Raw genomic sequence first — 13,536 nt, 5'->3', positions numbered from 1 at the left:
TCCAAGGACAATAGAAGAGGAAGTTTAAAAGATTCTTCATGAAACTCTCATTTTTCACTGGAAAGCAAAGTTCCCCCAAAGTTTTCCCATTAGATCTCATGGGCAAGAACCGAGTTACATGTCTACTTCTAGACGACTCAATGGTTGGATTAGCATACAAGTTTAGACCTTTCCTGAGCCTGGGGAGGGCCTACCTACCCTGAGATTAAGGACTTACTGCTCACCCCACTGACCCAATCAGGGTTCTGATTACAGAGAGAAGGGGGCAGAAAATGGACCCTTGTGGGGTCTGGGATGCCAGGTCCTCACCCCTCTTTCCTGCTGGGATAGAAATCTATTAGAAAATACAGTAAGAAGTGACAACATAGATGTAAGCTATCAATTTTATTCATCATTCTTTGGAAAAGGCTAGAGGGGAAAACTGAGACCTCTTATCTCCCATCCTAAATCAAATTATACAGGAACTTCAGCTTCAGACCTTAACGAAGTAATTAGCACCAGACTAGCCTTCCCAATGTACGTAACTATAAAATTAGAAGTAGAAGTGGTTTTCAGGCATTGGAAAACAGATGGTATTAGACTATAATCTCAGAGAAAAGAGAAACTTACAAGGTGACACTATGATCACCCAGATCTCAGACGGTGGACAATTTCCTGAGTGTAGAGTCCATAGTAAGAAGCTAGAGTCCATAGTAGTTCTGCTGAGCTTGGATACAGAGATCAGAGTCTGGGTCAACTGCAGTACTAGAATCTCCAGGCCAGGGTCCTGGAAACAAAAGAGCTCTAGAAGGATGAGGGCCAGAAGTCCACAAAGGGGATCCCCTACAAATCTTTGGCCAAGGTCTGGGCTGCACATACTCAGAAAGAAATGACCAAGGCTTTATAGAGAACAGCTTACAGGGCTGAGAGGACAACAGAGTGACCAGAGGTTAAGCAGTGCTGGTGAACATTGGAGCTACAGCTCAGCCAGAGTGAAAAGACCTGGCTAGCACTTCAGGCATCCAGCTAAGACATCAGAAATGCTGCTGCTTAGGAATAAGCACAGTGTACTAGAATAAGACCTACCATACACTTATTTCACCACAGCCCAAAAGCAAGACCTAACAAAATCCATAGGGGAGACCAAACTCGGAGGATGAATTCCACCAAGTTAGAAATAGTAGAAAAATACACCGGCCTTTCCGCAGATCCAGTCTAACAAAGTGTAAAAAATCAAACCTACGACCATCCTGGCTAACACGGTGAAACCCCGTCTCTACTAAAAATACAAAAACTAGCCGGGCGAGGTGGCGGGCGCCTGTAGTCCCAGCTACTCGGGAGGCTGAGGCAGGAGAATGGCGTGAACCCGGGAGGCGGAGCTTGCAGTGAGCTGAGATCTGGCCACTGCACTCCAGTCCGGGCGACAGAGCGAGACTCCGCCTCAAAAAAAAAAAAAAAAAAAAAAATCAAACCTACACAAGTTCAAAGACATAAATCTGCCTATTAGAAAAAAAAAAAAAAACAGTTATTCCACAGAACTCAGAATTTCTACCACATAGAATTCTCAATATCCAGTGTAAAATCAAAAAGTGCTAGCTATGCAAAGAAACCAAAACATAAGAACCATGGTCAATGAAAAAAAACTAGTCAATAGGAACTCATCCTGAGATGGCCTAGATGTTGAAATTAGAAGACAGAAACTTTAAAGTAGCCATATTCAATTCAGTTTGAAGAACTGAACAAAAATATGATCTGAATGAGTTAACACACAAGAAATCTCATATTAAGAAATGGAAAGTAGAAAAAGAGAAACGCATATTCTAGAAATGAAAAGTTAAATAACTCAAAGTTTAAAAATCCATTGGGTGGGATTGACAACAGAATGAAGACAAAAAAAAGGGCAAAGTTAGTGAACTTGAAGATAGAGAAATAGAAATTATCAAATTTGAATATCAAAGAGAAAAGATGTCAAAGGAAAATGAACCAGCGCCTCGGGGCCTTGCAGAACAACATGAAATGATTTTAACATATGCATAACTGGCATCTCAGAAAAAGAAGAAAAAAATAAAAATAGAAAAACAATTTGAAGAAATAATGGCCAACATTTGTCCCAATTTCATCAAAAACATTAACTTAAGAAGCTTGGAGAATATCAACTGAAATAAATAAAAAGAAAATCACATCTAGGTATAGCATAGACAAACTGCTGGAAACCAAGATAAAGAGAAAAATCTTGAAAGCAGCCAAAGGAGGGGAAAAAAGACATGTAACATACAGGAGAACAAAGACACAATGATAACTTACATGAGAAAGACACAGAAGCTTCTTGAAATAAACTGATAAAGAGTTACCACTTTTCCAAAGGGATTTATTTCCTAATTCTGCTTTCCTAGTGATAGCCTTGGATTAATTCCAGACTTAGGACTCTGACCTATACTTTTTCCTCTAGAAAGTAAAATATAACAACATCAAGATGTTGTGGTTTTGGTCACTTGGAGATAAGATTCACTGTGGATGGAATTCCTTAGTTCCTTCCTGATTACATTTAAACAGGGAAATATAGCAAGTGTGTGTATGGGAATCAATTTTTTAAGTGATTCTAGCATTTTAAAGATTAAGTTATTCATACACAAAATAAATCACCTTATATGAGAAAGTAAAATTGATTATTTCCCAGATAAATATTATAAAAGGATTTTTTTTTTTTTTTTTTTTTTTTTTTTTTGAGACGGAGTCTTGCTCTGCCGCCCAGGCTGGAGTGCAGTGGCCGGCTCTCAGCTCACTGCAAGCTCCGCCTCCCGGGTTCACGCCATTCTCCTGTCTCAGCCTCCCCAGTAGCTGGGACTACAGGCGCCCGCCTCATCGCCTGCTAGTTTGTATTTTTTAGTAGAGACGGGGTTTCACCGTATTAGCCAGGATGGTCTCGATCTCCTGACCTCGTGATCCGCCCGTCTCAGCCTCCCAAAGTGCTGGAATTACAGGCTTGAGCCACCGCGCCCGGCCAAGGATTTTTAAAAACACATTTTGGTATTCGTATTTGTAGTCTTATATTAAGTCTTCTATTAAGATTACAAAATAAAATCTAAAATGGGAAAAAATGAGAAAGTCTAAAGAGAAGTTATATGAAGTGCAAGAGTAAAATTACATTCAAATCAAAAGGGTTACTTCTAAAGTCCCATCAAAACTGTAAGATTTTTTGTGAACATAATAATACAAATGTAATTTTTAAATTGTATATCTTCCTCAATTTGATTATATTTTTAAACACACTTAGGGAAAATGCTGTGAAGACTTTTCCCCTTTTTTGGTTACCATAAGAAAAAAAAAAGAGAGATAATAATTCATTAAAGTTTTGAACATTTTGGATTTTTTGTTTTCCAGCATAATTAACCATTAAGAGTTATATAAGTGAATACAAACCAAATGTTTTTATTTCAGTCAATACAAAATTCTTTATCCCAGAGAAAAATAAATTTCAGTGGGTTTAACATTCTAACAAAATTTCAGCAAGAGTGTTGTTTTGCCTCAAACAAGGCCTCTCAACAGTGGTACTATTGGCATCTGGGGCTACATCACTCTTTGTGGAGGAGGCTGTCCTGGACCTTGCTGGATGTTTCACAGCATCCTGGCCTCATATCCCCCTACCCAGTTGTGACAACCAAAAATGTCTCCAAATCTTGCTGAATGTCCTCTAGGGGGCAAAATCTTCCCTGGCTAAGAAGCACTGCCATAAACAGATGGGTCTTCTTTTTCCTCTGATTTATTCATTAAAAAAAAAAAAAAAAAAAAAGGGCAGCAGGGTGGTGGGGGATGCTTGGCTTACAACTTACATTGAAAGCAACAATGGCTTCCTAATATCTGATGCTAAATTTTGGAGACAATTTTCTTCATTCAAGGAAAAAGTTCTCCAACTTTGGAGAATGTTAGATTTTATTATTGGGTTGGATTTCAATTTTCTTTCTGTTTAGTTGGTAGGTTAGATTTTTGCTTTCCAATGTGGCAGACTTTGTACTTTTTGGATGTCTCATTCATCGCTCACTCTGCAAATGTAAGTTCACTAAGAACAATAAGCGTAAATTAGCTAAACAGAGCTGGACTGCTTTTACTAAAACAAATAGCAATTATTTATAAGTCATTTGTCAGGAAAACATGACACTTCCTTCCCCTAACTGATCTAGGATAGAGTCATGAAATTTAAAAATAAAAAGACATCTTAGGCTACAAGTAGTTCTTAACAAAACTTTAGAAACTTTAACTCAAATTTTAGAAAATACAGCGCTTTTAAAATATGTCATCTAAATCTAGACATCTCTTTCATCAGTTTAAAAATGTTAGTAAATGCTAATAGATATCTCTTTCTAAAATGGGACTGCTGACCAAGAGAAATGGGAAGTTTTGTTGGTGCAATTACTTCTGCATCGACCTAATAGAAAATACTGTAACACCTACAGGTTCTAAAGGTTCTGACATTTCATTAGGTAGAGACGTAACCACAAACTTCATAATATAAGCAAAGGTACTGTTGAATCCCCTCCTCCCAAAGAAGAAAAAAAATTCCCAGAATCTGCTGTGTGTATACATGCGTCTGAATTTTTTCCAGGAGAAAATACAGAATGGTAAAAATGTCAGACTAGAAACTTGTATGCTCTGAGTCACATGCAAGTCCATTCCATTTGACTCACCTATATGATAAAGTCCAATCCAATCACTGGGGTCCACCTCCTCTTTAATGTCCCAGAAGATAATGAGGTTCTGGGCTTGCCCTAGCGTGTACTCGTACATGCTGGCAGTTAAGCTGGAGCGGCTCTCAGAAGTCACCAGGTCGGTGTCGCTGTTGGCCCGCTGCAGGGTCATGTTCTCTGGCATGGAGCTCTGGGCGGCGAGGCTCTGGAGGTTCTCTGGGCTCAGCGTGTACCGCATCTGGGGATTTCGACGCCGCACGAAAAGTAGGTGCTCCCGGGCTGAACTAGCCATCCCGTCTGCCTCTCTAGGATTGGCTGCCTACAAAGCTGCAGGAGACAGATAAACATAAAACATTAGTGCTACGACACAAAGAATTAGATTTAAGCTTTCCAGACATAAAGCCTTAAAGAGTGTTTATTAAAGCCTGACCATGTAATCTTCTGCTGTCAAAATAAAACCTATTATTCTACTGTCAACTGATGATGTCAAAAACAGCTTCTATAGAGTCAAGTCACATGATGGCAAAGGCTGTCACATGCCTGTGACCCTCGATTTCACTTGGCATAGCTTTCTCCTAGCAATCAAGGAGGAGAGGATCTCCCCGCCATCCCTTTTAGGTCTATCCTTTCCCAAACACCCCATGTTCAAACATGGCACCCTCTTCTCCTTTTCCATTCCACACACATATTTATTTGCTGCTGCAATGAAATTTTAAAACAGCAAGACACATGCTAAATACAGTTGAAGTATACCACTGAGCACAAGTTCACTTGCTCAGTTTCCTTAGCATAAGAATGTAACTCACTGAAATCTTTTCAGGAGCTTGCTCAAATGTCACCTCTTCCCTTAAATATAGTGGTCATCGCATTTAAAACCGCAGCACCCCAGCATTCCCCATCCCTCTTTTCTTGCTTTATTTTTCTCTATAGCAAGTTTTGTGATCTAATGTACCATACAATTTACTTATTTATTTGGTTATTGTCTACTTCACTTGATGGAATGTAAGTTTCACAAAGACAGGGATTTTCATCTGTTTTGTTGGCTACTTTATCCCCAGTGTCTACAGCAGTGCCTGCTACATAGTACATGTTGATAAATATTTGTTAAATGAAGAGATGCAGGAAGAGTGAGCATCTTCCTCCTAGATACTTCTTGGCATAACTTGTATCTCCAGTCCCTTTCCTGAGCCTGCCCCTTGCCATCCTGACTTTCTGGCTGGTCCACATTATTTGGGCCATCTGGATCATGATAAGCTATTTCCTTTGGCTCCCACTTGGCCTCCATCCAAAGGAACAAGGCCTTCCCTGTTGGAACTTAGACAGCCCCTTTTTGGCTCACTGAGTCTAGTTCTAAAATACTTCCAGACACACACAGAGACTCCAGTACCTCCTGTACTTTAACGCAGTACAACTAAGGTTCTATCTACCAGCGCCTTACCTGTTTGCCATGGGTTTACATTACCTCACTCGGATCTCACTAGCTTTACATAGAATTGATCTGATTTTCTTCTGCACCATCCCTTTCAGAACTACATAATCCACTTGTGCATTTATGGATTTAACATTTACTCCGCACTCTTAGTACCTGCCACCATCTTCATTATGCCATGTTTCATTTCAAGGTAAACCCTGTTGGGTCTTGGGAAGTCAGCATGAGTTTTCATTTAAAAAACAAACAAAGTAAGCTTGGGTGCAATATTTACGTGACAGCTAACAACCTTGGCTACTGAGTCTGAGAGGAGGACACGGGAAGATTGGGTTCCCTAATTTCTCCCACCCTCCCACTCAGTTCACAGACACTTTGGGTGAAGGGGACATGCTTCTGTGCTAGGTTTATAGCACTTGCAAATGTATTTATTCAAGTAGTTTCTGCCATAAAGTGGATCTCATACTTTGAGCACTATCTCTTGAATGAAAATAACTTGGATAAGATATCCTTTGTGAAAAGGACACAAATAAAAATGAACAGATAAGTTGATTTACTCAGTTCAATGATTTTAAATCCTCTATCTCTCTTCATAAAGACGGCACTTATTTTCTGTATGTGGTCTATGGTAACCCTGATACCATAAAAGAATCCATAATTATTAGAAAATCTCCAATCTATGAAGCTTAAAATACAGGTCAACTTCTAATCTGATAGTTTCATGAAATTTCATTTTACTGACTTTCAACAGGCCATTATTTCTTTATAAACTCAGTGAGTCAAGCAGCACATCAGCTTCAGCAAGAACTATAAATAATTAACTCCTAACACATTGTAGTTGAATAAAAAATATAGGCTGTCTAAACTACTTCCCTGAAAGAAAGAAATAGGTCACAACCCTTATGGCTTAAAACCACAACAGAAGAACTACTGACAATCATTCCGCTCTAGAAAAAGATGAAATAACATGTATGTACACCCACATTACTGTTTTTAAATTATCTGTATTTAAGCAGAGAGATAGGTTAGCATAGCAGCTAAGAGAAAAAGCTCTGAAGCCCAACTTCTGGATTTCGGCTCTATGTTTACTTTCTATTACTCTATGATCTTAGACAATTTATTTTAACTCTTTGTCCCTCTGTTTTCCCACCTATCCAGGAAGAACATAATAACATCTGCCTCACAGGATTTTAGAGAGAACTAAATAAATCAGTACAGATAAAACATTTCAAACACTGTCTGGCATATAGCAAGAGCTTTAAGTTTAGCTATTAATACCATTATGTGACTACATTCTATTTTAATTATATCAAGAACTGGTTTTAATACTCCCATAATTCCCATCACCCCTTCTACTTAATCAGCATCTTCAGTATTTCAAAACATAGCCCCTAACAGAAACAAAAGAACCTTGTAGGCAGTAAGGACCTCAGATATCTCAGAGCCCAAGCTTTGGCCCCATAACACTGACAAGAGCCACTCCCTGGTCCTCAAGCCAGAGATAAAAGTTGAAATTCAACTTCATCACCAGTAGTGGGTTCATTCGTTCATGCAACAAATTACTGTGCTCATCCTAAGTGAAAAGCATTAAGGATACAACAGAGCAAAAGTCAAAGTCCCTAGTTCAAAAAAGCCTGCATTCTAACAAGAAAAGACACGCAACTGAGGGCCAAAAACTGAATACATAATACATAATATATTTGTTTTCAGTGAAAGAGCAAAAAGAGTTAGAAATGTGTGAATCTGCTAGCTTATACATGTCTACCATAAAGCTGCAGTGTATGCTAAATAGTAACAAGAGTAAGGTTTTTTTTTTCAATTTCTTTCTTTTCTTTTCCTAACATAGCCCTTCCCCCGCGGGAACTTGGAATTCTGGGGAACAAGAGCAAATATTCATATATGAGATAATTCAAGGTATCAATGGCACTTTATATACATGTATAATTAGTCTTAACAAATACGTTGTGGGGACAACGAATGTTGTAGGGCATCTGAAAGTGATAAAAATACATTTATAATGGGCTTAACCTTTTCCAAAGCACTTTCACATCGAGTATCTCGAGTAAGGCCTCAGAATATTGTGAATTAATTCCGAGAGATAACATCATTATGTCTGTTTTCATATGAGGAAACTAAGAAAGATTTCTGAGGCAAAAGTTTGGCTGAAGATGACAGAAAACACTTGGTGGCAGAGGTGATATCTGAGGTGAGCCTTAAAGAATTAGAGAAAAAAGGAAGAATGCATGAAGAGCATTCTAATTGGAAGCATGGATACAAAGAAACTACCAAGGGAGAGTACTGGGAGGGAGGGAAGAAAAAAACAAACGTAGTTTCCACAGAACCTGGTGAAGATGATGAGAATTCTGCAAAAGAAACCACGCACCGGCCAGGCGCAATGGCTCACACCTGTAATCCCAACACTTTGGGAGGCTAAGGCAGTCAGATCACCTGAGGTCAGGAGTTCAAGACCAGCCTGACCAACATGGTAAAACTCTGTCTCTACTAAAATACAAAAACTAGCTGGGCACGGTGGAACATGCCTGTAATCCCTGCTACTTGGGAGGCTGAGGCACGAGAATCGCTTGAACCAGGGAGGTAGGGTTTGCAGTGAGCCGAGATTGCACCACTGCACTCCAGATTGGGCAACAGAGTGAGACTCTGTCTCAAAAAATAAAAAGCACCAGCCTTGGAGGGGGTGGGTCACCACAGTGCCCACTGACGAATGCAAGCCCCAACGTGACACAAAAGATACTGAGGCTCCATGAGGTTAGGTCCACCCAGTGTCACAGGAGCTGATGAGTCAAGTCATACGCTTAAAAACAAAGTTAAAGCAGGAGAGAGAAAAATGAAAGAGAGAGAGAGAACTTCAAAGTCAAGGAAGGAGAGACTCCAAGGACAGTGTCAAATGCTGCAGGGAAAGCCTGGGGAGTGGGGAAAATTGGTGGCCAAAAGAGTTAGCATGGAGTGGTAAAAGTGGAGTAAAGAATCCAGGCTCTTTCTCAAAAGGCTAGATGGCGAAGAGAAGGAGGCATGTGGGGAGGGCGACATGGATTGAGACAGAGTTGGGTTTGTTTGCTTTCATGTTTTGCTTTGTTTTGTGTTTTTTGTTTTGTTTTGTTTTGTTTTTTTAAGATGGAGTCTTGCTCCGTCACCCAGGCTGGAGTGCAGTGGTGCATCTCGGCTCACTGCAAACTCTGCCTTCCGGGTTCATGCCATTCTCCTGCGTCAGCCTCCCAAGTAGCTGGGACTACAGGCACCCGCCACTATGGCTGGTTAATTTTTTATATTTTTAGTAGGACAGGGTTTCACCGTGTTAGCCAGGATGGTTTCGATCTCCGGACCTCGTGATCCACCCGCCTTGGCCTCCCAAAGTGCTGGGATTACAGGCGTAAGCCACCATGCCCGGCCTTGTTTTGTTTTTAGGATGGAAGAGATTCTGCATGTTCCTAATACCAGCATAGGAACTAAGAAAACAGGAAATATTTGCTGAATGAATAAAAACTGAGAGAAAAGGGCCAGTAAAGAGGAGAGAATGAAAGAGAGGAGACATAGTACAGAGCATGGCTACTAGGCTGAACAAAAGCTGGAAGATGTAGGACAGATGGAGAATTAGTCCAAACCAGCACTGTCCAATTGAAATATAACACAACCCATGGGTGTAATTTAAAATTTTCTAGTAATCACATTTTAAAAACATAAAAGAAAACAGATGAAAATTTTAATAACATTTTATTTAACTCACTATATCCAAACTTATTGTTTCAACATTAATATAAACAGTTACTAATTTTTTTATTTTTTTTAAATGCTAAGGCTTTTAAATCCAGTGTGAATTTTACACTTAAAGCACATTTCAGTTCAAACTGACCACAGCTCACGTGCTCCACAGCCACATACTGGACTGGGCAGTACAGATCTAAACCATGGAGGTGCCCCCACTTCCTTTTCAACTCTATGCAATCAGAAAGGCCCTGAAGGTAGCTAAGAGGAAGATGTCATTGAACTAGCTGACAATTATGTGTTAACAACCGAGGATTCCTTAATCCTTCCAAGGGTTTTTTTTTATTACACTTTAGCACAAAGATGCTTTTTGAGCCAAATCTCTAATAGGAATCATTGTTCAATCCTGTTATATGAAGACATCCAGCCCAGGGGGTGGAGGGCTTTCTCGGGACAGACTTGAGGATGGGGAGGTTGACAAGTCTCAGAAACTCTTTATATCTCTTTTTGCTTCTTTTCTTCTACCCTGAAGCTGTATAGTCTTCAAAAGCAGAACAGTGTCCCAGAGGTGCTTGTGTGTCAGGGGAGATGAAGTGGGGAAGGGATGGAGGTTTTCTACATATTCCTTTAACAAACTCTCATATATGATACAAACTTTTCCTAAGTGATTTTCAAATATATACAGGTTACTTGTAAGTCAGTACATAAATCAATAGCTATATATATTTAAACTTCACCCTGCTTCAATTTATTTATCTATTAAATGGAAGTAATTTTAGTGTACCATGCAAGGTTGTTGTAAGGATTGAAATACTGTGGGTGAAAGTGTTCAATAAAAAGTAGCCATGGTTATTTTAGTAGGCAAACATTATAACTACTGAATTAATTAATGCATTATTTAGTCTAGGGTAACTGCTTATTCCTAAGAACCTGGGGAGAGGAACACCAGGATTTGGAAGGCAGTGAACAGAAAACAAATGCTGAAGACCAATCTTTCATATTAAAAACCACTAGAAGTTCTGCCTAGTCTGGATGACCCTGTACTTACAAAAGAAGAAGAAAACATCCATTCTTCCCCTGCCTCCACCTATTCCACATGGCTCCTGGCTTCCAGGGCTCAGAAATCAGCCACATTAAGTTATACAGGCCTTGAGTTATAGCTTAAGAACTCAACCGTAGCTTTTATAGAACTGTTTCTATATTAAAAAGTAATGACAACTTCCAAACAACTCCCTTAGAAAAGAACTGCAGAGCCCACCACCCACAAGCCAGCGACTGGACAGTGTAAGATGTAAGAAAGAGGAGACAAGAATTTAAGAAACTTGGCCATAGAACTTGAAGTAGTCCTGTTGGAACCTAACCAAGAGTAGTGAGTGGGGAGCCATTCCAGAGTCTTGAGAAGAGAGGCGAAAATAGGAGAGGGAAGTCTGAGGAAACATAATCTGAGAGTTTATGCAGATTATAACAGGCTGATGATAACAGGAAGAAAACAGAGGTGGGGAAACCAGTGAGAAGCTGATTAGTCACGAAACCCAGCGCTGTTTGCAGAAGATGGATTTTAGTGACATGAAAAGGAAATATCAATCACGAATGTTTCAAAGGAAGAAGCCATAGACATGATGACAGATTGAATATAGGGGATAAAAGTGAGGGTGAAATTAGGACTAAATTCTGGATTTTCAATCTAAGTGCTAACAGAATCCCAGAAACATTGACAGGGCTGAGAAAATCAAAATCATTTCAGGTGAGATGGAAGTAAATGCAATATATCCAAGTAAATATAACCTTTATGAGGGTGGGTCCAAATTGTCCGTTATTATGAGGCCGGGGATAAAACAAATACTCAAATGCAAGTCTCTGCTCAATAATAGCCTTAGTATTAATTAAATTGACTATACCAATGTATCTCTAAAAGTCTTATTTCAGGATTTAAAAACCTCATTCAGATGTTTTACTTTACATAACTTAGGACAACTGGAAAGGAAATAAATCAATGATTTTACTTAGATTACAACAAGGGACTATTATCTAATTGCTTTGGAAACCTTAATTTTTCCCTTATAGGAAATGTAATATAGTTTTTAGAGTTCATGTTTTGATTGTAAATAAGTACTGTGCAAAAATTAATTTGCAAAGTCACATAAAAATGAAAAAATCAAAGCACTCTAAACTTTATACCTAAAATTTGAGTTTTAACTACCTTATGCAATATTCTCATATGGGAAAATCAGTGTTACACAATAACAGAGAACAGCTGCTGCACATTTTCTAATACTGAAACCTAAGAACTCTCAATTTGCTTCTTGATTTCACATTTCTTATTGCCTTCTGCAATAAGAAAGACACATTTTCTTCAGAAAATTATCCACATTCTTTTGAAAAGCTTTAGAAAATAAAGCCGACGGCAAGGGAAACAGGTTAATATTCACTATACGGCTTAAGTAGAAAGCTGGTCCTTCAAAGCTCCTTAGATAACCCATCCTTCCCAGGGTGAGTCTGTGCTGCAGCTGTATGTCCCATTCCCAGTGGGCACAATTTAACATGATGGAGCACTCCTTAAAAAATTTAAAAACCCTCCTTCTAAATAGGATTAGGTCTGTACTCTGTTGCTCTCCTAGATAAAAGACATCTGTTTCAAACAACTGAAAACAAAATCATTTTTCTTCAAGAGGTCAAGAGATTTAATTACTAAGCAAATCACCAAATGCCATAGCATACAACTTCAATTCCAAAACCAGCAAATTTTGTTCAGAAGATATAGACAGTAGCAGATGACAAATACATTAAGCAAGTGTTTTTTATTTAAAATAGTTTTGCTAAAGAATCTGGAGGTGAATGTCAATTTACTAAACCTCACCTGAAGGGCAGGTACTGAGAAACATTGTCAGAATTTAAGAAATGCATCCTAGGATCTAACTTCCTAGAGTTAGCACTGATAAATAAAACCAATAATAATAAAAGACAAACTTGTTTAACCCTTCAAATTCCAAGACACAACATACAACACACACACACCCGTTCAACTATACTATGCTTCAAACTCCAAGTGATTTTTAATTTTTTTTTTACTATTTAAAGGAGGAAAACAAAGGGTGAAAAACTATATTTATAGTCAATATATAACTAGCCTACAGTAAGTAGAGATGTGAGAACTATAGGAAAATAAAGCAGTAACCCATCCCCGGAAAGGCCAGTTGGCATCTGAGATGAACAAAGACATCACCAAATCTTCCACCAAAGCTCCCTCCCCACTGGATTTCCCCGGTGTGTAGCAAGAGAGAGCCTTTACAGTCATTCACTATAAATGAGCATTCAGATAAACTCAGTGTTTATCACAGACAATCATCACTTGATGCTTAGCTTACTCACCAAGAGTATGCTAATAAAATGATTAGGAAAACCAGAAAATGTCCTTCTACACAACCTGCTAGGAAATGAGAACTTAACAGAGAACCTGGGGTAACTGGAGCTGCACATCACTTCCTCTTTCCAGGTGAAAAAGTATTAGAAAATGCAATTTATCCTCCAGCCTGCTGCCCTTTAGGAAAAGCCTGTTTTCCCCAAAATTTTACTAAAGAATATGTTATAATCCACAACATAAAAATTGCCCAAATGTAAATTTGGAAAAGGAATGTACACAAATAGAAATAATTTTAAGTTCCAAAAAATTGTTATTTTTAAAGACTGAGTTCAAGAATGCTTTCAGGATGTTGGTTTTGCTTTAAATCA

General features: G+C 38.8%; 1 protein-coding gene across 1 annotated transcript in view; it reads right to left on the bottom strand.

Moving 5' to 3' along the window:
* HECW2 (HECT, C2 and WW domain containing E3 ubiquitin protein ligase 2) overlaps positions 1-13,536 on the bottom strand; it is a 389,957-nt gene that overhangs the window by 233,101 nt on the left and 143,320 nt on the right. Inside the window, exon 2 of the mRNA XM_033230785.1 lies at positions 4,662-4,988. Coding sequence (XP_033086676.1) covers positions 4,662-4,953 — 292 coding nt within the window. The 5' untranslated portion in view covers positions 4,954-4,988. The remainder of the gene's footprint in view (positions 1-4,661; positions 4,989-13,536) is intronic.

Source organism: Trachypithecus francoisi, unplaced genomic scaffold, assembly GCF_009764315.1.
Source record: "Trachypithecus francoisi isolate TF-2019V2 unplaced genomic scaffold, Tfra_2.0 Lachesis_group13, whole genome shotgun sequence".
Lineage (NCBI taxonomy): Eukaryota > Metazoa > Chordata > Mammalia > Primates > Cercopithecidae > Trachypithecus > Trachypithecus francoisi.
This window is presented reverse-complemented; position numbering and strand designations above follow the sequence as displayed.